We start from the raw sequence: 25,420 nt of genomic DNA on the forward strand, positions 1-25,420 counted from the left end.
ATATAGGCCCCCAAATGCAGGTTGGACATTGGAATTTTTGATTAAAAAAGTAATGGTAAAATGCATATTGTCAAATCCTGTTGACATTCAAGAAATGTCATTTTCATGCCCCCCAAAAATACATTAACATATGGAGCAGGATGTGGGAACAATCAAAGTAACCCTGTCGGAAAACAGTGGATGATGTTTCATTTGCAGAGGACTGATTGTTGCACCACTGAACCTAGAGAGGTATAAATGAGGCATTATTTGGTTAACAATAACATAACATTATTTGGTTAATAAGACCCATAAACCAGCATTTTTGTCATCACAAACTACTACAGAAATGAAGTGGAATGAAAATCATGTTTGTGGAAAAAAAAAGTTACAATGCAGTTTAAAAATAACATATTGACAGGTCAGTGCACTAACCTTGGAAATGTAGGTGTTTCCTTAAAGTACATCTGAATTTACAAAAATGACAGTTAAATCTGATGGAATGGTAGAAATGAAAAAGTGAAAAATGAAACCTGACATAACAATCCTCTTTTAAGTTTATTTCCCAAAAGCATGGAGGCTTACTGCTAATTCTCAAATGACATTCCTCAAAGACAAAATCTCTTTATCACACAATTCACAAACATTTCAGTCTATTTCATCTCCTGTTCATGACTGAATATCAGCAATTTCCCTTTGGCTATCTGTGCAAAGAGACAAATAAGAGAAACAATCAGTTTGCGATCTGATTAGTGAAATGGCAAATGCAAGTGCTCTTTGACGGTCATCAAGTACGCATCTTTCACTCCAGTGAGCCATCTTGATCCCTTCCAGTGACCCCTTTTCATAAAACATTGAAGCTACTGAAGCACTCAATGTCACACTTGAGTGCTGAGTAGTGTTGGCAGTTTCCATGGTAATTTATATGCAGTTCCAGCTGTTGATTAAAATACTTTTCATGTCGGACATAAGTTGCTCTTCTGGTTGTGCAGAAGGAGTTAGAGTATGAATCTCTGTGATGGTCTCTCACTCCATAACCCCTACCTCTACTCAAAGTCTTACATCCCAGAAGGACATTTGCAGTGCGTCCAGCATGTCTAGTTCCAGGGACTGTGCTGGCCAAAGTGCAACTTACAGAAATCACGTTATTATTTTTCACAACACCTCAGGTTCGGCTTTGGGCTGGTGCAACCAAAGCAGCACCTCAGGGAGGGAAATGTCACTTCCATCATCCCCTGGAGATTGAGTGCTGCCTCCAGTCCCCGGTCCTCACAGCTTGGCCTTGGGCGTCTGCTCCAGCAGGTCCCTCATATCCACGAGGGCATCCTGCAGGGCCTGGGCCAGCCGGGCAGCATCCGTCTCTTCGCAGCTGTTGAAAGCCGACACAGCAAAGTTGATGTGCTCCTCCATGGGGTTGTAGCACACGCCATACCCATCAGGAACCACCGGCCCGAAACACATCACACAGTCCGTCTTAGCTGGGACCTGGAATGGGGAGCAGAGGATGCCAAAGGAGGGCTTCCGTCATTTCCCTGTTGTCATTCAATCCTCCATCTTTGCTAGCACCTCTTAGCTGGGGCAGAAGCTGTGCTGGGGTCTACTGTGGTAATAAGGAACAAGGGCCTCACATATAGATCTACGATTACCCTTTTCCACTGTAGGGCCAGAACCAGGCTCATTTCAGCCCTTTTCATTGAAATGTGCTGGAACCAGGTTAGTACAAGGTGGAGTAAAAGCTGGCTGACCCAGTACAGATGTATTGCTTTTTCCATTAACCAAGTGCAATAACCGCACCCAGACATGTAGCCTGACTTCACACTGAATGAAGCCATCTGCTCAGATGGAAATGTGTAGAATTTACTGTTAGTCAAGTTTTGACTAAGAGACAGGTTTTCCTGAAAAAAAACATGCTTACAACTTATGTTTTTTTTCTGCAATAAGCTTATATTGTGAGCTCCATTCTTTCTTCTCATAGGTATTATACAGACAAGTAACTAAGCAACACAGTTTTGCAGCTTGCTGACTCTGTACACAGCATGTTTGCAGGTAGGCCAGCACCATTAGCAATACCAGATTTAGCTAACATATAGTAAGGTGCAAAAGATCATTGAAACCAGCTCTACAGTGGACATATAGTTAGCCAGCTGTGTTTCAGATCTACCATGTAAAAGAGGGAACAGCAAAGAGTTGAGGGTCTAAAATTGGGTACCTGGCTTGTGGAGAGGTTGTAGTGCATGGCCACAGCGTAGGCCGTGTCCATGAAGATCTCCGGCATGGAGGCCAGGTCCTCAATGGCCTGCATCTTCAGCCCCAGGAGATGCCGGTCGATTGCCTCACCTCGGATCGCCTGAATGAAGGACAGAAAAATCAATCACCCGGGAGAGAAACAGAGAGATGGCTCCTCTTGCTTTACGTTTAGATGAAAATGATCTGTATGGCAACGGTAGCACTCACCATGTCAGTGTAAGCTCTGTGGGCCTGGACCGCCTTTCCCAACAGGGCCACCTTCTCAGTGTTCTGTCCACAGTAAACACACAAAACAATATTATTATTCCATTTTTATTGATTTAGCAGATGCCTTTATACAGGCTGAATAACGAAGTTTAGATGGTTTATCTCACATGTTGTTCACTTCCTCAGCTGGACACGTACTTTCCGTTTAAGCACCATGCCTAAAATGCTCTCTAGTGTCCCACCCAGAAATGGAATCTGGGAGCCTATATCCTTTGCCACCAATCCATGCTGCTCCCTGGGGATTTGTTGGGTCATGCACTAATGCTAATTTGACATGCAGACAATGGGTTAAAAACATTCATCAGCTGAGGCCACAGGACACTTAGAAACCCAGCAATTGCGTGATACAGCAGCAGCAGTGGCGGCAAGCGGGTTAGGGAACTGGGACTGTAAATAGAGACTTACTGTGTCAAATCCCAAGAGGAAAACTACATGTCTAGCGATGCAAGAGCCACTCAGATTAGAAATAACTTCTCTCTGAATCTTTGTGCACATTTCAGGACAGCGCAGACAGGGATGCTGTGCAGATATCAGAAGACTATAGCCAGAAGGCAAAACTGCTGATGTAATCCTGAGCAAGGTACTCATCCTGAAAAGCTTCAGTAAATATCTAGCAGTACAAGCAGATACCGTGCAATAGGTGAGGGATGCAGGTCGCCTTTGATAAGGGCAAACGATAAGCAAACAAACTCCAAGCAGATGGGGACATTGTGGGCTGACCGGGTTGCCTGAGGGAAGCCTGACCTGCTTGGTAGGGTCATCCATGCCTCTGACGAAGTTCAATGAGTCAATGGAGGCAGAGCGGATGGTGTCGGTCCGGCCCAGCCTGAACATTCGCAGGGAGGCGCTCTCGTACGTAGAGCAGCAGGTCTGGTACATTCTTTGTGGAGATGGGGGATGTGGGGGATGAGTCATTGAAATTAATGTTTAATCACAAAAAGTGCTGATGTATTACACCAAATCACTGTCTTACACAATCTGTGGATGGTACCAGTACAAAAACTTATACACAACTTATATAAACTTATATAAAACTTACATATACAGTACAAAAACTATATAGTGCTTCTTTTTTTGGTCTTTCTCAAAATATTACCTATCCATAAACTTTTTGTAGACATCAAGATGGATGAAAGATCAGTGGATCTATGCAGATGTGACCCAGAGGAATGTGACCCCTGACAATGCTATCAAACCTGTTGGACATTAAACCTGAATTCAACTACAATACAGATGAAAGGCATCTACAACAGAACATATTATATTGCAGAAAGAGGAGTCTTCAGCACATGCCAAACTGACTACATTATCCACAATGCAGTCTACATCAGCACACCTAAAGTACGCCAGCTGCAGAGCCATCTGGATGAAGGCATCTGGGCTCATCCTCTGGGATTTGGGGAAATTCTTGCCAAAGTGGGTGAACACGATGACTTTGACATCCAGGTCATGCACCATTCTGAGAACAAGAGAAAGCCAAGGGGAATTTTAAAGATAGATTGAAAAAAATTCTGAAAAAGATATTCCACTTCATATGTTCACCTCAAAATCACCTTTTCAAAGTAAGACGAGCATGGTTTTCTTTATGGAAAATTAACTATTCTTCATAGAAGCATGAACAATCACATTTTCAGCTCTGATTTATGATCATTGTAATGGTACAAACAAAACCATAATGAAATTTGAGTTAGGGAATTTCTCCAAGATCATGAAACATTGCATAGGCCCTTTCTTCAGCTGAAGATCTGGATACAAACAGTATTATATGAGCTGTATAGGTCAACAGAGCTCAAGGCACAAGCTCTCACATGTTCATGTTCTGCTTAGCCTTCTCAATGTCCTTCTTGATCTCAGGTGTAATGTTGAAACGCAGTTTCTGGGGCATTGGCAGGGGGACCATGGGAGACCGCACCATCTCTGACTTCTTCCTGTTCAGAAGACATGGACAGACCTGTATCATCTCAGGTCAGTAGCAAGGGCATTAGCAGGCTCAAGCCTGGTCCTGAACATAGCAAAAGGTCTCTTTTCTCTCACTAGTACTGGTAAACTATCACATGCGTTAGCATCTCTCTGTATAAAAGTATTTCCCAGTGCCAGTGTGAAATTTACCTACCAAATTTCAGTCTTTAATTTGCTGGCAGCTTGAGTTAAGAGTACAACTGTTACCACAGAGTTAATATTGTTGTAGGTGAAGTTAGAAATTCCGACATGATTGGTCCCTTACGTGTATTCAACCACGTGGTCCACCAAGGACACAATGGGCGGGCCTTCAGCAGGAGCGTGTTCGTAAATAAGACCACATGTGCCGTCCTCTCCTATGATAAACTGAGCACAGTTTCAAAAAAAAGAAAAGAACACAAAGTTAGGGCAAAGCTCCAACACAGCAATACCAAGTTGTTGACCAATCACAAACTACCACAAAAGGCGTCCTTGCTTTCTTTTAGCTGTGTGACTGCCTGCTTGTCTGCGCGGTGCCACGCCCTCGGCTGCACTCACCTGCAGGGTCTTGTCGAACCAGCGGTTCCCGCTGTTCCAGCGGCTGCCCCCGCCGTGCAGCATCTGTACGGCTGCGCGGCTGCGATATAGGTCATCCGACACACGGGGTATAGGTGCGTCCAGGCACACAGTGAAGATGCTCTTCTGAATGGCACGCACCGACTCCTTATTCGTCTTATCTGGACAGAGGACGCAGACCAACACAATCTCTCAACAGGTGAAAATGAACAAGAACAGAGGTGATTTCTTAATGGTACAGACCTCCACAACCCTTGTCATCTTTCAAATAAGCCCTAAAATAAAATGCCCTTTCCTCCTCTCAAAGGGCCATGGCATCTAAATGTCTTATTTGAAGGCAAATAGATACACAGCTGGTGATCACATGACCTCCAATCCACCCATTTAATGAGACAACAAGAACACCTGCAGTCAGAATGAACTTCCTCTGAATAACTGGTCAAATGCAATATATTTTGTTAAAGATCATCTGTTTCTTTTTATCTGCCTAAACTTGTCCTTTTAATCATGCCATCCCCCACCCCCCACCCCCCATACCAATCCCCCAAAAGGGTAGTTGTACCTGTGTTTATTACTGTACATGTGTGAAACTATGTTTTCAACCTCAGTAAAGAAAAGTTTCCTCCCACAAACCACCCCATTCCCTATCTTTTACCCCCTTGCAGCGCTGTTAAGAAACTCATGCCCCATCCTGTTGTGCTCCCTCACCCTTGATGAGGTTGTTGTAGGCCTTCCCCCAGGTGTTGCGGTGTTGCGAGGTCAGGATTCCAATTGGCTCCTTGTTGGTCTGGAGGGAGGAGTTCCAGATCTTCTCCAGCTGTATGTAGATCTGGTCCACTGTGAGTGGGGTGCCGTCACTGTTGTAAACATCCAGGACAAAGAACTGGTGGTGGTGTGGAGGCCAGACAGACAGAGAGAGACACTAGGGTTAATGCAAGGTAATGTAACTGAGTTTCTAACTTCAAAGCTGCCTGTTTGTTTCCTGGTGGGGTTTGATGGTTATTTGTCACTTAGCTAGTCAAGTCAAGAACACTTACATTACACCACATGAACTGGAAGTTATTTACACAGATGAGGAGATCTCAGTGAGATTCATCAAATACAAATTTAAATATGGATGTACACATATGCATACACACACACACATGCAAACCCAAGTTGCCCTGCCCTGTTACCCTGTTACCCTGCACCTCTGTACCTGAAAGTTGTGCACCACAGTGATGTGTGTGGGGGGCCTCTTTCCGAGGGCGTGGTTGACCACGGTGTCTCTCTTTGGTCCGGGGATGCGACAGGAGGATAGAACCTGATAGTACTGGTTCATGCATAAGGGCTTACCCCCCAGGTACTCCACAGGTAGGGTCTCACTGCAATGGGGGTAGGGGGCAGAAGAGGACAAACAGCTCTTTATCAGTGTTACTGACCATTTGAACTAGACCTCTGATCACAGCACTGCAAACCAGATGGAAATTAGTGAAAGGCTGCTCTGTGAAATATTATCTGTAATGAGTTTACATTAGTTATCATTTTACATGATTATCTGGCCTTGAACCTGTAATTAGCCACATGTTTTATCAAATACAAAGTCAACATGTATTTGAAAATTAGCCAAAAAAAATCTCAGCCAAACACATTTAAGACAAGTTGTCTGGTGACAGATGTGATTTACACACTCTTGGTAAATTCAATCATTTGCATTTGTATTTATTTATTTAGTAGGCACTCTTCTCCAGAGCAACTTACAAAAAAGTGCATGGAATTGGTTCACGCATGTAACCCTATAAGTCCTGAATTGTTACAGCCATATTTGTAATATTCAGCCATTGGGGGAATCATTGCCTCAATAAGCGCTGTCATAAAACATACAACTACTAAACTACTACCATACTTTTCTGCTACCAATCTTGTACCGACAAAAGCTTCTACCACCACAAAGTTTTGACACTTTCCTTGTGTTTTTTCACCCTCATGCAGGCACCTAGTAACTTTCAAGTCAACAATTCAAAACCTCTTGTGTGGTTTGAGCCCTGCCTTTGACATAACATTGGCATTTTTTCATTGTTTTTTTTTCTTGGTAAAAGAAATACTTTACACTGTATTGGGATGAGGGTTGCATTAGCTGATTCAGGATCATTGCTTGGATAGCTATTCAAATGTGCATCAAGCCAATTCCTTGACACAGAGATGATAAGAGGTGACATCACTCACTTGTCAATCATGGTTTTGAAGTCCAAGACTCCAGCGATCAATTTAGCGGCAAACCTGGGGAGGAAGGTTTTAGGAAATAATTACAACCACATTGACACACAAATCGTTGCTAAAACTCAGTGTGAAACTGTCCAAACATATGACAAGAAATTAAACTGGGCTGAAGGGAAATACAAGTGGAATGTCACTGCCAGAGCAGCTCACAGTACATTACATTTATGTCATGTCATGCCATACTACATTTTCATTCTTTACTCAGAGACCTGACCCTTCAACACCTGTCATTCTAAAATGCTAGACATTTTAAACAGCAATGACTGACGACAGCAAATGTTAAATGAAGCATTAATTATGCATTTTGTCATGCACAACGCTGCCATCACTACAACACCCCATTGACCAGTTGCTGTAACTGCTGTAGGTACTGCAGCTGCCCCTTGTGACATGTGATCAAAGATCTGAACATGAGCGCACTAGCAGCAAGCATACACTGTATTTCAAACTTTCATTTATGTAAATCTTGGAGGGGCACATTCTAAGTGGCCGAAAAGAGTGTACCAATGTTGTAACCCTGACAGAAAGCCATGTGCGAACCAGGTGTGGAAATTGGTGGAGTTAATGCAAGTCATCTAAAGCAGCAATTGACAAAGACCGCTAAATAGCTGCTCAGTTACAAATAGTGATCATTTTATCAGAGAGGCATCAGTTATCATTTTAGAATATACATATTTTTTTCCTTCCATCTGATTATTTATAAATACACATACAATAATTCTTCCCTATCTAACTGCAGCACTTACAACTTGCATGTTTGTAAAGTACTTTAGGGATAAAATCACTATTGTGCTGGTGACAGGCACCGATGGTTGTAATTGTTCAAATTTTCCTAATTGTAACACTTAGCTTGTATTTTGGCACTGGTTACACTTGCACTTCTTCAAATATATGCTGTTGTTCATGTGGCCTTATTAAATACACACATGTACCTTTGCTTCACTTTGGATAAGAGATTCTGCTAAACAAATACTGTTTTCACGGCACCACTCACCCCTAAACACTGAGGTATTTATGGCTAAAAATATACAAGCACACAACAGCATTATCACAGGAGGACAAAACATCCTATCTGAGCACAGTTCACTGTGAAACGCTGACATGTTCGCCAACAACGACACTAGGAGACAGCAGGACTGCAGTCGTTTGCATTTGCAGACACAACGAGATCACAATGCCCTCTGTGTACCCACAGGGCAATGTGCAAAGCTGTTCAATGCTGGGATCAGCTAATGTGATTTAAATAGCAGGCGTGTGGAGAGACAGGCCGGTGTAAAGGTCAGAATAATCGCTCCAATAGCACAGCTCAGCTCATGCGTACTCCACAACAGAAAAGGCTGCTCTTAGAAAGAGAACGGTGTTGCAGAAGGGTTGTTCAGAGAACCAACACTCTCCATGCTATTTAGAACTCTCAAGAGGCTTTACTTGCAAAGGCTGTACAGGGCTTAATGACTTTCCTCTGAATGTAAAGAGAGATACAAAAGTCAACAACCAATCAATCATTTACACTTGTTAGAGCACTATTCTGGATTTACTGGGGGCTGGGGTTATTACGTAGTGAGGGGAATTCAGGGACATGATGAATTGCCTCTGTCTATTTTTAAACACTATGGCGGCATAGAGGCTTTGTATGAAGTAACCCCATAGTCTTTCCATGTTGTTGTTCTGTGACATAATGGTAAAGCCACTGGCTTGTAGTCAAAAGGCTGCGGTTTTTAAATTCCCTGGTGAGACACTGCTACAGTACATTTGTATACCCTTAATATTACATTTAATCTGGATTGTTTCAGTAAACCACCATCTGTGCAGACTGATACACAAACCATGGCTCTCCCAATATTTCTTCCAAATTTTAAAGAAAAAACACAATTGATGGGATAAGTGTTTTTTCACACACTATTTCCAAAGCTGTGTGAATATATATATGCATAAACAATGCTGACAAGTTTTTAAGGAACTGTACATTCATCCCCCTATCCCCAAAAGAGTGTCTATATGTGAATGTACATACACAGAACAATGTTACACCCATAGTAATTGCTGCTCATTCAACTGGCAAACGCATTTTCTTTATTTTTCATCCTACATTTTATCTCAGTGCCAATGGGATGTCTATCAATGGCCATGTATGTATGTATCCTCACTGCAGGAGGATGTAACCTATACAAGCTGCCTTGGATAATGGTGCCTGCTGAGCATATGATGCAACCCAAGGTCAACTGTCTCAGATAAGCTCTGCCCTGGGACTCACCTGATTTGTCCCTGACGGTCGTGGAACTCCTGTTTCGGCAGGACCACTCCAGGGCTTGAGTAGACCACCACAGGCATACGAAACTCCAGATAAGCAGTCTGCAGCCACCAGTCAGAGAGCTACCCATGAGAGAGAACACCAGGATGTGGATGACAGGGAGACTAAGAGCAGAGGTCTTCATCGGGCACCAATCCATTTTCATACTTAGAGTAACACATCCCCTGAGCCATGCATGTAGCAGGGTTAGCTGATTCCCATCAACACAAAAAACAGGCATGTTACAAAGCAGGCAAATCAAGCTGAATTTAAAAAAGGACATTTTTCATCCCGCTGCAATGGTAAACTGCAATGTCTCAACCTGATACTTTTGAAAAGGAGAATTAAAAAAAATGCAGTCAGTAGCTAAGCTCCATAAAATGTTATGAAACACTGCAAAAAAAAGTTGAGCTGGCAGTGAGGACATCACATGAGCTTTGACTATAGTCTAAAAAATTAGATTAGCTTATGATATCTGCCCTGAAAGAATAAAATTAGGCATTATATTATACAGTATATTGAACGTTTTTAATTCCATTTTGAAGAAAAGTGATGTATGAAACACACTGTACATACAGACCAGCAAATGGACTAGGTATGTCTCAATTTCTTCTGCCAACTTGACTTCAAAACCAGCATTCAATCAAAATTATATTGCCTTCAAGAAAAGTACAGCACACACACAATAACTTAATAACCTTCAGGAGATTTTTAACCATTTTCTTATCTCACGAGGAATCTGGAGATTTCACTAAGATAAACCTGTGAAATAAAAACACAGACCTATAAACAGGACAGGAAGTGAGCTCCACTGTTTCTCCCTTAGAACTCAGGAGGATTTATGGAACCAAACTTGAGAAAACAGTACAGTGTCTTGGCTCACAATAGGTGAAATCTTGAAACCATTTCCCCACTTTTTTTATTCAAAGGAGCAAAATATAAATATAAAGATAATTTTCTCATTCAGAGGTGCCTGGTCTTCTCCCTTCACCAAATGGATCAAGTTGTCCAGGAGTCAATAACCAGTCTTCTCCCCCCCAGCATATTCAGCCTCTCTTTGATGGCATGTATCTCCCACCCACTCCCTCAGTTATTTTACCCCACCCTCTAGACCAGTAGGTAGTTGCCCTCTCCCCCACAGCATTAACCAGGTCATTCCCTGGTATTATCCACCTCTTTCCCATGGTTTGGCCAAGCTCTCTCCCGTGGCATTACCCTGCTCTCTCCCATGGTATTACCCAGCTCTCTCCTGTGGCATTACCCTGCTCTCTCCCATGGCATTACCCAGCTCTCTCCTGTGGCATTACCCAATTCTCTGTCTTGCGGGCCCTGCGCTCCAAGCCCTTTTGCAATCTCTCTCCCACGCCGCCAGACCTCAGGAACTCAGACATCAGCTGGCGTGTGTGGCTCAGCTCCTCCTCGCTGATGATTGGCTCCAGCACGGCCAGGTACCGCTCACATGTCTGCTTAAGGGGTGGCACGGGCAGCTTGGGCAGGCCCTCCTGGTGGGCCAAATACCGGCCAGCGATTTTCGTCACCGAAACCGGCTTCACCAAGGCAGACGGTTTCACCAAACTAGCCTTTCCCTGAGAAAACATTATGGTCATATTCAAGGCTTACTGATGCATATATATGATGTGAAAATAAATAAGTAAAAAATAAGTAACAAAGGTTTTGTACTGGCTTAATCGCAAAATATCTGTTGCCCATATAACCATCAATATATACAGTGAGCCCTCCAGATGATTAAATGGTCAGTGGAACTGCGCAGCGTCAGCTCGAAACTGACAGTGAACACACTGTCAATAGACTCCTTAAGTAACTACCCAGATAAATACAGCAAGCTTCATAAACTGTCTTTGGTTAAACCTTTGAGCTGCTATGCAATTTTAACAAATGGGCTCAATTTCAGCGTCGACGGTCACTTAAAACAGCTAGCTGACTTCCTCAGTCTCCCTTGGCACATTTCCACGGAGGTTACTTGTCTACCATTTTTATGCACTGGCTAGCTGGCTAGCCTGCTACGTACTTTGATCGGGTCTGATCCCTGAAGCTAACTAGCAAAATTGACCTATAAGCAGCACGGGGTTTGCAAGACAACAAGCGAATCTAGCTACTTAGCTTGCAAAGATGCCAGTGAGCTGGATCACACACAGTACTCACCATCGTCCTGGCTAAGAGTCCCAACATACTGTATTTCACGCCCCCAGAGCAGGCCCACGCTCAAAAAAGCAAATAAATGACTCGGTCTTCGGTCTTCGGCTCCGACGCGTGCATTGTATCAAGGTGCCAAGGACGAATTCTTCAGCAGCACCCTTTTCCAAAAGTGCCCAAGGCCACTGTCGCTACATGTCCAGTGAAGATGCGAACCCTACGGCTGCGACCTGATGAAACCTCGAAATATGCAGCTAGCTCGCTAACGTTTATGTAATTCCTATGGTGTAGCTGTGTAGCAAAAAAAATAGTGCTAATGTTAGCTAGCTACCTGGCTAACTCCCAAAAGCACTGGGACGCAAAAGTAATCTCGAATCGAACAAAACGCTAGATGTATTGTTAGCTAGCTCGTGCTGGCTATATAACTGTTCACTTCCTGGATCGTGTGGACCGATTGCTTTACAATATGAAGTTGACTGTAGTGGTCATGTTTTGTTGTGACAACACATGCGATCGTAAAGACCAAATTGATGAGATCCAATCACGAGCCTGCTCACAACACTCCCCTTTTCAACGTTGCGTTCATAGCGCAAAAAACAACATAGCTAGCCTGCTAGGGCCGTGGTCAGTCTCATTGCCTAAAAATATTAGAGCTATGAACCGAATGTTACGATACTAATAGTGTAAAGTGATTTATTGGTTTCAAGGGCTGCCCACAATTACCAATCTATTAATTATTAATGGTGACTTGGCTGTCTGCGTCACATTACACAGAGGATGTCTTCAACTAAAACTGTCTGATGAGGGTTGGGCAGAATCATCGATGTGTATATCGCACAGATGGGCTAAAAACCGATAGAAAACACTAGTTTAACTAGGCGGAGCAGTCGACTACTATCACGCAATCTGCACATGCCGTACGCAATATTGATTCTCGTGGGATGACCTTTATTTTGCCCTGCACAAAAATAGATCGGTCCATCATTAATTGGTCACAATCGCAACATTTTACGAATATAAATTGGAGCTGGCTAGTTAGCATGACTACTTAGATATCCAAAACAACACAATCCAACACAGAAAATGTAGGGAATGACGTAAATAATAAAGACTCGTGCCGCCGGGTGTGTGAGGGTTAAAGTTGAAAGGTGATGTTGTCAATCGCTTCAACTCTCGCTGCGATAAACATGGCGGAAACCGAGCAGCAGGCAGGTAAGGAGTGCGCTTCATTCATAGATTCCAGCCGCTAATTTAGCTAACAATTTTGCTGTTACCCATGTAACTTGGACGTCTGTTGTTTGCTGGATTTGTGGCGGGGAGATGCGGCATTTAATGAAATTGTGCCAACTGCGATCAGTTTGACAAGCGAGTGATTTGGATAGCCGTTCGCTAACGTTAGCTAGATGTGGCGGGTGCTTTTAGCTGCAGTAACAGCGAACTGATGCCAGCTTTATTCCATTCAAGTTTCATGCAGTTACTTAGTTCGCTAGTTAGCGTTAATCTATCCACAACCAGCTAGCCAATTAGCTAGCCAGCTAAAGATCATAGTTAGACGGCTATTTGTAAATGTAGCGCTAGCTGGGTAGCTTATTTTTGTTTTCTGGACAGAACATCCTAACGTTAATTAGCCTAACTCAAAACTCCCAACAAGTCAGACAACATGACAACATGGATGCGTTCAGTTTTTTTTTTTTAGCTAGTTAGCTAATTCTGGGAAAAAAAATGTGTGTACTGAAATATGTGCATTGAATATGCTAACGTTAGATATTTCGAAGTTAGCCCGAAAAACTGAATCTGAACTTTACAACGTTGCGGTTGGTTAGCGATTAAGCAATAATAAACGTATGTTAGGGATGGGTATTAATTTGTTGCTGTTCATTTCGCATGTTAATTTTTTGTGTCATTATAGCAGATCCGAAAGCCAGCTAGATCTAAATTAGGTATCATTAAATCAGACCCGCTTGCGTCAAAAACACAGTATTAGGTAACGTTAAATGTCATCCTGATTACAATATGTAGCACAGTGGAGATGATTGGCATCTTTGGTATCATATTGGTGATGTTTTTGACAGGTAGTTACAATTATTGAAAGTCACATCAACAGTTCGGTGTTTCCGTCAAAATTAGTTGCCAAGATCGTAGCCAAAGCCCGATCTTATCGTTAATTGCTTAACGTCAGTGTACTTAGAAACGGATTGAAATGATCCTAAATAGTCCACAGGTAAAGGGATCTTGGGAGTCATTCTATTCTATGGCAAGTGCACTAAATTAAAAGCGTAATGATTTCGAGTCCTCTCGCAATCTTAACAAAAGCGCTTTAGTTAGATATATAGCAAAAGCCAAATTTTGTTGCTATGAAATGTGCTATGATTCTGCTTTGTAAAGTTTGTAAATTAAAGCAACATTATTTTACTCATATAGCAGAGAACACTGTCTTGTCCTTTTCTTTTTGACAAAATAGTGATCTGTCTCTCTTTTCATGACTTTCCTAACGGAGAAAGGAGATGAAGGGTTAACGCTCTTTTTCTTTTGTGCAGCTTCTGTGTTCAAGATCAGTATTGTAAGCTGTCCGTGCAAAGGGAACATTAAGCTCATGCACTTTCCGATATTAAATTCCCTCCCCTTTCAAGCGCATTGTGGAGCGGGCCGTAAACACAACACGAAAAGCAAAACTCATATATTATTTATTCCGGCTGTAGTTTGTGTTTTCAGCCTCTGGGGATGTGCATTTAGCCTAATGTTTGTTTGTTTTTTCGCAATTTCGTAACAGCTTATACGGCCGCCACATGGATTAGGTCCTTCAGGATTGTTTTGGGGTTTGTGCAGCCGACATCCCTTCATCTCTAGACCAACATTATTGCGTGCCAAGCATTCAATCTTGTTGATTGGAAAAAGCAGCATATGGTATCGTGCAAATTGTAGTAATATTGCGGTGCGACTCGGCCAGTCGGTATGAATTTAGCATGTGTTTAAACCTCAAGATTACACCACTGATTTAAGACCTGGTACAACAACCGCTGAAGCTATAACAGAATTCAGCAGTCAAGGAATGCAAACTCGAGATACTAACTCTTGTTGTTGCCATTCGTCCACATTAGTGAGATCCCGGAGGCAGATGTTCTACATTGTTTTTCGATGGAAACCGTAGCGCTGTGACGTTACACACTTCCCTGTGCTATGCTTTTCTTCCTGTCCTCTGGTGTTGAGGCAGCATTTGTCTGGGCTAAATACAGGCACTGCGGGAATAGAAAAGCAACACCTTTCCACTGACTTCCCTACAGGCTCCTCCCCTGAAGATGACAAGCCGCCCCTTCCCATCAGTCTCAATTTCATGGTACCCAAGAAAGAAATCAGTATGGTGCCAGACATGGGCAAGTGGAAACGTTCCCAGGTGCAGAGATATCTTATTCCTATACACTGGCGATGCCTTATTCCATGGCTGTTTATGTACCTGGATGTGCACCTTTTACATAGCTAGGTAGTACCTTGCTTGGGGGTACAATAACAGAATAATAGCCCTGCATGGGGGATTTGAACCTGCAAGCATATACATCTCCCATGTAGCATGCTGTTATAGTAATGGCCATACAGAGACTACAGTTTCCTCGCAATAGGGTATTTATTTATTCATATGAATTTTAAGCTCCATACTTACTACTCAGTGCATTTGTGAGGTGGGGGGGGAAATTGCGAACCCTTTGGAATGACCTACATTCTTTGCTCATAAAATGTGGTCTGATCTTCATCCAAGTCATAATAAACACAACCTGATTAAACAAATAACACACAAACAATTGTAATTTGTCATGTCATTATTGAACACATTGTTTAAACATTCACAATCTAGGGTAGATTTAGGCTATGCTAAAAGTAATTAGTATGGCTAAGCAGTTTTCTTCTTAGTTGTCATAGTTGTCATCATGCACATTTTACTTGCACAATGGTTGTTTCATGGTTGTCAGTTATCAGTTATTTTGCTTTAGCCATGTATTTATCCACTTTTAAATTACAGTGGTTTGCTTCATTTTTTCCCTACTATATACTATTTTAAGTGTATTTACTATTTGTATCTTGCCTACATGCAAGACTGTCTGTTGGTCAAACATAGATTTGGGTCAATACGTACGAAGGAACAGAAGACCTCAAACAGCCTAATGCTACATTTGAGCAGATATAAGAGGAGTTAGATGCTCATGCCATCTCTTTCCTTCTCTTTCCTCTAAGGCCTATGCTGATTACATGGGATTCATCCTGACCCTCAATGAGGGTGTGAAGGGGAAGAAACTCACGTGTGACTACACGTTGTCAGAGGTACAGAGAAACCTGGCATAAATACCAGTGTGCTCAACAGACCATCTTATACTAAGCTTTCAGACAAGGCAAATGAATAACACTGAAGGCTTTTGGTCATTCATTTGCCTTGTGGGAATGCCACTGCCCTCCTTTGGACTTGTCATTAGCGGTTTTGGGCATATGCACCCCAGCCTTAATTAAATGAAGCACAAAGGTTGCAATAATTTCTGTTTGGTGCGGATTGTTTTTGCCTCTTTTGCTTAAGCACCAGCTGACAGACAGTCACTGTAATCTTAGCTACCTGACAGAGCATAGCTGTTTGCTCATGGGGGAGTGTGGCAGGGTGTTTTTCCAATGAAAAGCGTTGGTGACAGAAGTCAGGCAGTGTCAGTGTGGAAATGATTATATCTGCAACAGATGTTAAAGAGGCACCTTGGACCTTGAAACATCAAAAAGTGTATCAGGGAAAAAGTGCTGAAAATGTACCCCATTGGAATATAGCTAGACATGTGTTCTGTGATTTCACTGCAGTGATCATACCTTGACTTGCACATCACTTTCAGTTTTTTATCAAGGAGCATTACCATCTGCCAATGATGCTTATGGTATTAAAGAGCAAAATAGATGTAACATAATAAAATGGTATTATTTGTATTAATCAGCAAACAGGGTATAATGTCATGCTATAAATTGTAAATGTTGGTATTAACGAGCAGCCAGGGTGTAATGTTGTGCTGTAGTATAATGGTGTTTGTATTAAAGAGCAGACAGGGGTAGTGTCATGTTGTGGTATGGTAATGTTAGCATTCAGTCAGTGTTAGTGATGCTCCATGCTTGGTTTACATGGGCCAGGGCTTGAGGTCCTGTTTGATGGATTCTGCCCCCTGTCCTGTCTCTCTCTGATCACAGACAGTGGAGAAGCTTCTCTCTCTGCTGGACACCCTGGACCGCTGGATCGATGAGACCCCGCCAGTGGACCAGCCCTCCCGTTTCGGAAACAAAGCCTACAGGACCTGGTACGCCAAGCTGGAAAAGGTACCCTCTACCTTCCATGCCTCCAGAATCTCTGCGCGGACCACTGTTGTGGTCCTCACATATCCCCTGGCACATGTGCACACACCCTCCACAGCCAAGGCCTGTTTCCTCTAGGTTTAACCTAAGTACAATCACATTGCATCATAGTCGGTGGCGTCTTCACATCACCAGTGCTGTCACCACACTACTGTTTTGCTTCTGTCACAATTGGCCTGCTTTGTTCAGTTTCGCTTGTTCCTGAACCTGCAGCAGTTAAAGGAGTGTGTTCCTTTGTTTCTGTGTCTCTGTGTGTCTCTTCATGTGTGCGTATGCATGTGTGTGCTTGTGTGCATGTACCTGTGTGCTTTACTGTGCATGTGCTTATGTCTGTGTCTGTGTGTGTGTGTGTTTGTGTGTGCAGGAAGCGGAGTCCCTGGTGGCCGCAGTCATCCCCTCTGACCGCAGCGCTGCCTCCCAGGAGATAGCTGTGTACCTGAAAGAGGCTGTGGGGAACTCAACCAGGATAGACTACGGCACAGGTAACTCGCCTGTTGTGTGCGTGGGGCAGGAACAGACTTCCTGATTGTTTGAGCTGTCCTGATGTTGACTTGGGTCAGTCAGTCTATATTGAGAAGATTAATAAGATGAATGGCCTGAAGCCAAAGTTTTTTTTCTGTGGCTTATACGTTTCTCTTGAATCCACTAGAGGGCACTGTTGAAGCACTAATCACAGCCCACTGGTCAAGAGTTCAAATGAATTAGTTCTTCACATAGAATTGCCTCCAAGCCAGTCATTTGGGTCTCAAAGGTCTCAGTGCTGCTTATTATATCTCTCTATTGAGAGACCTAGTGCACCCTGAAATCTTGATTCTCAAAAGTTTAAGTAGATTTTGACTTTTGGTTCCAGTTGTCATTTTCTGTTTACTTCTGGAATAGGAAATGGGCAACAGTGTATGGAAGCTATTGTTGGAACAGATCCATGTGCAGTGAGGTGGATTAGAGTCAAAAGTGGATTTCATCAGTGCCATTTGTTTCAGGAAGAGGAATTTTGGTCAGAACATGGTCAGACCAAACAGCAGTGCAGATGAGGCAAATAACTGGTTCTATGTTGTGGTGTGTGTCTGTATGTTTGTGTGTGCGGCTGTGTATTCTTGTGTTGGTCTTTGAATGAATGAATGAGTGAGAGTGTGTGTGTGTGTGTGTGTGTCTGTGTGTCTGTGTGTGTCTGTCTGTCTCTGGGTATATTCTGTGAGCATGTGTTTGGATGTGTTCTTGAGAGCGTGCGTGCGTGTGTGTGTGTGCATGTGTGTGCGCTTGTGTGTGTGTCAGTCCTGCTGTAACGCAGCTCTAATACTTGCAGGTCATGAAGCTGCCTTTGCTGCCTTTCTCTGCTGTCTGTGCAAGATCGGTGCTCTACGCGTAGAAGACCAGCTCTCCATTGTCTTCAAGGTGTTCGACAGGTAAGGGGGAAAGACTCCAGTCTATTTCCCACATACCTGAGAATCGAGCACTGTGTGGCCGATTAAAGGAGCCCCTCACTGGCTGCATTTCCAGAGACCGGGGCTGTCTTGCGACTGCAGTTTTAAAACTCTGGGCTCCTTCACTGTCTTAATGCTCACAGTGCTTCCCTGTTCGGGGGCCTCTCCTGCACAGGTACCTGAGGGTAATGAGGAAGCTGCAGAAGACATACAGGATGGAGCCGGCCGGCAGCCAGGGCGTCTGGGGGCTCGATGACTTCCAGTTCCTGCCCTTCATCTGGGGCAGCTCCCAGCTCATAGGTAAAGCCCGTTTTCTAGCCTTTAAAGTTAAAGACCCCCAGACTTCCTCACACGACACAGCAGCGCTAGCAGATTGGACAGAAGAGTTCATGTCCACAAACTTGGGTCTCTATTGTAACCACAAATGGAGAAATGTAGACAAGCAATGTAGCAGCAAACAGCCAGCTCTATCCCAGGTTGAAATTGTCACCATGTCCCTGGGAGTTTGAGGGGTGGACAGAGACACCCTGTGGGGAGGTGGCGTAATTGCATCATTGCTCTCTCACTCTTAGACCATCCAACACTGGAGCCACGGCACTTTGTGGATGAGAAGGCGGTGAATGAACACCACCAGGACTATATGTTTCTGGAGTGCATCAAATTCATCAATGAGGTGAGCGTCATGTTCATTAACACGGTGAATTGCACATTCATAATGCTTAATGAGGTGGGTGTTTCATTCATTAACAAGGGGAAGTGGGGGTTGTACACCCTGGCAGGAATCAACCAGTCAGACCCCTATGTATGAACAAATGTAGGGTGGTGAAAAATTAGAGCACACTCTGTGATGAAAATTCTCAATCTTAACATTTATTCTGCACATTTTTACCCTGGTTCACACATTCAGACCAGAAGCATATCATCATATTAATAAGGTCTAACTGTTTTATTTCTTATAAAGCTCCTTTACCGCCCTTCCTTGCTAACCCCTCCCCAGGAATGCTGGCTTTGTCGTGGCTTTGCAAAACAGCTAATACAGAGCAGGTCTTAACAGAATGTCTGCTTGTAACTGTAATTGTAAAGTGGAAGTCTGTTAATGGAGTTTGAATCAGGAGGGAAATGTTGAGGGGGGAGGAGGGGGTGGGACTGTGCTGCTCTTCCTCCCAGGCAGACGGAGGAGGAAGTGACAGCTGTACCGGGGGCATCTGTATGAGTCACTTCCCATGGGGTGGGGGAGGGGCTGCAGGAAAGTGGAGGGAAGCAGGGGAGGCCAGGCTTCGACTGGATTTCCTTTCTTTCCTCAGTGTCCCCCCCCCTCCTTTCCTCCTCATTACCTCTTTCTGTCTGTCCCTCTCACCTTTGCTTTCTCCATGTTCAAAGTTTGTGTGTCTCCTTCCCGCTCTTCCTCAGGCTTACAGTGCTCCCTCTCTCAACCACATTCTCTGTGATAAGGATGTGTGTATGAGTGTGTCTGTCCCTCTCCCTGTGAGAGCAGAGTGTGTGTATGAGTGTGTGTGTGTCTCTCTTTCTCTGGGTCTATGGGGAGTTTGTGTTGAGCTCTCACGTGAGTCACATGAGTCACTTCCTTCCCCGCACGCAGCTGTGAATCACCCCCCCTTCAACCCCAATCTCGTATCCCCCCTCCTTCTGTCTTAGCGGAATTGAGTTTCTGGAAGGTCCCACCATGACCGGGGCATGGTCAGTGGATCCGGTCCGCATTTGAGGCGGAGGCAGGGATAGGAAAAGGAAGCTGTCTCAACCAGCATGTTCCCAGACCCATCCAGACAAGGCACTAGTCCCTCTCTTACAGTGAGGCTTGGGAACTTCTAACTGACCTGGAGTCAGTTACCAGGGGCTTGATTTGACTCCTTTGTCTGTTTTGATGGGGTATTGCGGGCGTAATTTCTCACCAACATTCAATATCTCATCTTGAGTAGAAAGGGCAGTGTGGCAGAGATGCTTGTTTGATGCACATGTTTCAGTCTGGTTACCATTTTTGAAAGTCTGTAATAACACACCTAGTCTGTAATACCTATCAGCACATATTGTGCTGTGATTGGTCCTGTTCTGTCTATGATTCACTGTGTCTCTCTCTGATTGGTCTCCCTCTCTGGGTCTCTGCAGATGAAGACAGGCCCATTTGCGGAGCACTCCAACCAGCTGTGGAACATCAGCGCTGTGCCAACCTGGTCCAAAGTCAACCAGGGTCTCATCCGAATGTACAAGGCAGAGGTAGGGGCCCTGCCCTTGTAGCTCAACTGAGTCATCCCCCTCCCGTCCCCTCCAGCCTCAGAGCATCAGTATTGTCTGCAGGCAGAATAGGCTCCAATTCTGACTTCTCCAAGTCACATGAATGGTCTTGAATGAATGTCCACATTCACCATCATAATCCATAACCCCGTCCTCGAGCCCTCTGAGAATTGCAGGTTCGGGCAGGGAAGGGTTAAGTGAAAGAGGAACGAAAGGGAGACCCACCCCCCACCCCCCCTCCTCCAGCCCACATCCTGTGTTGTTCAGAGGGGCCAGAGAGCCTCCCAGGGCAGTGTGACGCACTAAGAGGCCAGTCTGTCTGTTCACCACTTCTTCCCCTCCCCTCTCTCTCTCTCTCTTTCTCACCCTCTCTCTTTTGAGTGGGCACCAAGACACAAGCAATCTGTTGCAATTCAGCAGCAGTTTCTGCATTGCAGTTCAAAAAAACATTGCATTTACTCTCATGCCAGGAACATGTATTTTGCTTATTCTACATGTTGCACAGATCTCTGCAAGATCTGGGGATCTGGGGGGACTTGGCGTGTATACTGTAAGTGATGTACACACAAACACACACACATATACTACATATCTTGAAATAAGATCTCTAAACATAAGATTTAGTATATGATCCTTGCCTGTTCATCCTATCCCACTTCAGGCACTACATCTCCCAGAAACCTTTGTGACCCTGCTCACAATTCTCTCTTGTCTGCTCTCTCCCAACTTCTCTCAGTGTCTGGAAAAGTTCCCCGTTATTCAGCACTTCAAGTTTGGCAGCCTGCTGTCCATTCAGCCCGTGAAGCCATGAGAGAGGAGGCCGCGAGACGCAAGGCAACTGGGGGGAAAAACTCCCTTAACCCCACCCCGTGTCTGCCCGGACCCATCACTGCGCCTTCGTTAGACAAGACATGACTCTTCTCTCAGGACTTCCCCCACAGAGCTTCACCACTCCACATCAGCTCCTTTAATTTCCAGACTTTTTAGTCTTTTTGGGTGACACTATACATTTAACTGCATCTTCATAACACATATCTTAGGCACTGAATAACAATGACATGAGATCCACATAAAGTATTCCCCCTGAATTATTACATGCTGTCCATATGGCAGAGCATAATGTAGATAATAATAATCAGTGAACTCCAAATGATTTGAATAATGCATATTGTATCGTGGTCATCCACGAAAGTCACTGCGACAATGTTGATCGTTCCAGTGGGAATGTTTGAGGGTTTGTTTGAGTGCTTTTAATTTGGTATGTTTGATGATTTGAATTTCAACTACTAGTCATACTGCACTCTGTTAAGATTGGTGTAACACGTGGTGAATACTGTGTGGCAGGTATCTCACTCCTATGTAGTGCTTTTTATTAATGTGTCGTGTGCATTATGGAGATGCAGGTGATGTGCAGTGCTGCCTTATTTTTTTTATTCCTTTGAATTTTGTATCCTAATCCTCTGAAACATTTTGTATGTGTGATGTGTGTGTTCAGGAATGCCTGGCAGTCACCTTCAGCTCAGTACCGTGTGCATATTTATATCTGTGTGTCTATTTATTGAATCAGATATACATGTACAATCCATCTATGAAGTTAGATATAGTAGGGAAGCCTTGTTAGATTGATGCATCTAAATTGATTGAAATGCTAGTTTTCAAGTGATCCGCTTGGTATTACAGTGGCTCTTGATTGACAGAAGTCATTTTGCACACTGGCAATGCACTTTGAAAAAGGGAAGGTGGGGTAGTGTGCTTAGTGACTTGGTGACTTGCGCCTTTCTGTTTGTCTTCAGGAATATAGGACCACTTACTTTAGTCCCTTGCTTTCCAAACAAGATTCCAAGAGGCATTTTGCTTGTAGAGACTGTCCGTTTTAAAGACGGTTTAGTTGCAGACTTTGTAGCTGCTTCCTTGGCTGTGTGATTACCAAAAATGTTAAAAAAAAAAAAAAAAAAAAAATCAAAAATTGTTTCTAATTTCATTTTTTGGTGAATTGCAGAATTTAATATTAACATAATGAACAAGCAATCACTTAGTGTAGCTAAATATAGCTGCAAATGTAGCTGCAAGTGTAAAAACAAAAAAAAATGCTGTTATGTTATCTAAGCTCACGACTCTTTGAGGAGTAGCCTCAACATCTGAGTCTTCCATCAAAAACTAGGATAACATAAACCAGTCTGTAGACTGTGTGATCCAAATCGCTGTTACATGATTTATGGTTAAATGTGAACACAAAACAAGGGAGACTACTTACATAGAGGAATTCAGTAGTTCTACCAAGCTGCAACCTACATAAGTCAGAGTTTGAGCTTGGTAGAATGCCACAAGCTTGGCTAGCCTTTGATTGGCTGATTAGGCATTTTGCCTCACCCACTAGTCATCAATAACATCATAATGTGAATAATGAAAATTGCGGCACCTTCTTCAGATGTGAGTTGTGGACTTCTCTGTCTTCCAGCGTCATAATGAAACCCCACACAAATGTGTTTGACATTAACACCATTCTGAGCACTGAGTCTTGAGTTGCACCAGCTTCAGTGTGTTTGCCTGTTGTTTTTTTCTTCAGAACTTGACCTCTTGTTAAGTTAGGTGTCCTATATCTGCAACATACAGAAATAAAACTAGTTTTATAGTTGAAAGTAGACACTGGCTCATGAGGTGAGAGTCCAAATCCTCAGTTTGGTGCCAAAAATGAAATCTTACCAATCACTGAGTGATTGTAAGCCTGCATCCTTATGGAAAATCAGGGGTCTTGGCTTTGGTCTGCTGTTATTACATTTAAATTGCTTAGCAGATGGTCCTAACTCGCATAGCTTGCCACGTTTACATTATCCATTCATATGGATGGATATTTACTGAGGCAGTTTGGATTATGTACCTTGCCCAAGAACAACAGCAGTACCCCACCAGGGCATCACCTTTTGGGTTCCAAGTCTTGTTCCTCACCGCTGCACCGCTCTGCGACCCGCTGCTGTGTTATGCTGTGTTGTTGACCTGTATTCACTTAAGCGAGTGAATCTTGAGCAGTGTTTTTGACAGCCTGGCTGAAAATTAAGTTCCCAGAAATTGCCCATCTCGGTATCACCCAGACAGTAGTTTAGAGTAGTTAAAGCCACTGATAATATATTTGCTGGGCTGTATTTAGTGTCTTCTTTTTTTTGGGGGGGGGGGGGGGATCTGTCGTTAGTTCACCTTGTGAAAAAACTGATCAATATCTGCTCTTCCACTTTTGGCTTCAGCAGCTTGGGCTGGTTTAATATTTAATACTGCTGACAATGTTATGCTAATTAACATGGTCCAAGGCCCAAATAACAGGAAGTGAGCTATCAGACACATATTTTCTCTATTTTCCTTTTCTTTCATCACTTTATTTGATGAGCACAATCCTTCTGAACATCTTTCAGTTGGAAAATTTGGATTCAAAAGTGGAAATAAACTTGAAAAGCCAATGGCAGCAGCTGTTGATTGTTCTTGACAATTGTTTGTTTTTTTTCTTCAACAGCAGGGTTTCCATAGGAATGTGGATTTTCATATTGGATTGAAGGAACCTGGCTCAAGTCTGCGATATGTCCTTAAATGTTTCACTGCAGCAGAACCACTTTGTTAAAGCCCACCTGTTAATCGGCCCACACATCTGAATGGTATATAAGCTTCTATCACATTGGCCCAACTGTCCATCCACTAAAAACTGGTGGATCATCTTTGGTATGTGAACGTGTACCCAGATGGATGGCCAGAACATTTCTATAGAGATCAACAGATAAAGATAAAGGGTCAACCTGCTGTTCACTAGAATAGGTTATCATGTCTATGTTTTTCTGTAAGGATATAGTTGTATCACATGGTGGGTTATACAATCTTTCACGAAGGTTTGTTGCTGGTATCTGCAGGCAAAGCAAGGTGTTACCCAGTCTCTGAGTAGGATTATCTGCTTGTTCATGAGGAACAATAAAATGCACTACCTAGATGAACTGGGGTTTTCTGCTGTATGGAGTAAACAGAAATCTTGATCTGTGTGGCATCTACCCCTGACTGATGCTCCTGAACAATTGTCTGTTTTTTGTGAGAGTTAAATAGACAGGGCCAGAGGAAAAGGCGGGCATACCTCCAACATTTACCACATGTCCCAGTTATCACCTCTATACAAATCCAGAAATGCACATAGATCGAGGATGGGCACGTGGGGCAACGTGAAGTTACAAGAAGATGGAACGATTCACGGTTGCTGTCCCTACTGACCTGAAACAGAACTGAAAATAACACACAATAGCTCATTGGAAAATATTGGGAAAAAAAACGGACTAAAGCTGTTGAGTGAGTGGGAGTAAATGTTAGTGGTAATCTCTGTTACCGATGCTGTGATTATCGGTAGAGTTAGCTGGCCCGGTAAGGTTTACAAGAAAGAATACCACAAGGTGTAAATTCACTGTCTACCATTAGCGTTTGGAATATATGGCTTAAAGCGTGTGCAGTTTGACGCGTGACGCAGACGCACCTCCAAGGGTTGCACCAACAGATTCCAACAGAGTAATTCCTGGGAAAGACGCAATTCGTCATCCCTACCACAAGGAGGAGCTCACTCTACATCACTCGCCGTATTTATCACCAGCATTTCTCCACCCGAGAGAAATCGGGAACATTCTAACATTTGATTAAAATAGAAAATTGTAATTTCGCC

At 43.4% G+C, this 25,420-nt stretch overlaps 2 protein-coding genes across 3 annotated transcripts; one reads left to right on the forward strand and one right to left on the reverse strand.

The window, feature by feature from the left end:
- Positions 1 to 435: 435 nt before the first annotated feature.
- Positions 436 to 12,411, reverse strand: LOC118777525 (carnitine O-acetyltransferase-like). 2 transcript variants are annotated; one of them, XM_036528547.1, is made up of 14 exons: positions 11,717 to 12,406; positions 10,861 to 11,139; positions 9,518 to 9,636; positions 7,213 to 7,266; positions 6,206 to 6,371; positions 5,716 to 5,890; positions 4,990 to 5,168; positions 4,718 to 4,818; positions 4,302 to 4,421; positions 3,830 to 3,952; positions 3,238 to 3,373; positions 2,434 to 2,496; positions 2,189 to 2,326; positions 436 to 1,464 (listed from the first exon to the last, which is right to left on the reverse strand). In XM_036528547.1, the coding sequence occupies exons 1-14, from the start codon at positions 11,741 to 11,743 to the stop codon at positions 1,249 to 1,251; spliced, it is 1,896 nt and encodes a 631-aa protein (XP_036384440.1). In that variant the 5' UTR covers positions 11,744 to 12,406; the 3' UTR covers positions 436 to 1,248. The 2 variants fall into 2 exon arrangements, with proteins under 2 accessions (XP_036384440.1, XP_036384439.1); XM_036528546.1 differs by lacking the exons at positions 436 to 1,464; positions 2,189 to 2,326; positions 2,434 to 2,496 and having other exon boundaries at positions 2,737 to 3,373; positions 11,717 to 12,411.
- An 89-nt stretch (positions 12,412 to 12,500) lies between these two features.
- Positions 12,501 to 22,669, forward strand: LOC118777526 (serine/threonine-protein phosphatase 2A activator-like). The gene is made up of 10 exons (XM_036528548.1): positions 12,501 to 12,919; positions 14,989 to 15,098; positions 15,932 to 16,018; positions 16,910 to 17,035; positions 17,436 to 17,553; positions 18,375 to 18,474; positions 18,668 to 18,792; positions 19,065 to 19,165; positions 20,617 to 20,724; positions 21,479 to 22,669. Exons 1-10 carry the CDS (start codon positions 12,859 to 12,861, stop codon positions 21,551 to 21,553), a joined length of 1,011 nt encoding a protein of 336 aa, XP_036384441.1. The 5' UTR covers positions 12,501 to 12,858; the 3' UTR covers positions 21,554 to 22,669.
- Positions 22,670 to 25,420: the final 2,751 nt, after the last annotated feature.

This window comes from Megalops cyprinoides, chromosome 5, assembly GCF_013368585.1.
Source record: "Megalops cyprinoides isolate fMegCyp1 chromosome 5, fMegCyp1.pri, whole genome shotgun sequence".
Classification (NCBI taxonomy): domain Eukaryota; kingdom Metazoa; phylum Chordata; class Actinopteri; order Elopiformes; family Megalopidae; genus Megalops; species Megalops cyprinoides.

Excerpts from the sequence above, each read along its gene's own strand:
- LOC118777525 (XM_036528546.1), bottom strand. The coding sequence starts at position 11,743 with ATGTTGGGACTCTTAGCCAGGACGATG. Across the intron at positions 6,372-7,212 it reads TTCAAAACCATGATTGACAA|TGAGACCCTACCTGTGGAGT; the intron begins GTGAGTGATGTC and ends CCCCCATTGCAG. Across the intron at positions 3,374-3,829 it reads CTGCAGCTGGCGTACTTTAG|AATGTACCAGACCTGCTGCT; the intron begins GTGTGCTGATGT and ends ATCTCCACAAAG.
- LOC118777526 (XM_036528548.1), top strand. The coding sequence starts at position 12,859 with ATGTTGTCAATCGCTTCAACTCTCGCTGCGATAAACATGGCGGAAACC. Across the intron at positions 12,920-14,988 it reads GGAAACCGAGCAGCAGGCAG|GCTCCTCCCCTGAAGATGAC; the intron begins GTAAGGAGTGCG and ends ACTTCCCTACAG. Across the intron at positions 18,793-19,064 it reads GGGCAGCTCCCAGCTCATAG|ACCATCCAACACTGGAGCCA; the intron begins GTAAAGCCCGTT and ends TCTCACTCTTAG.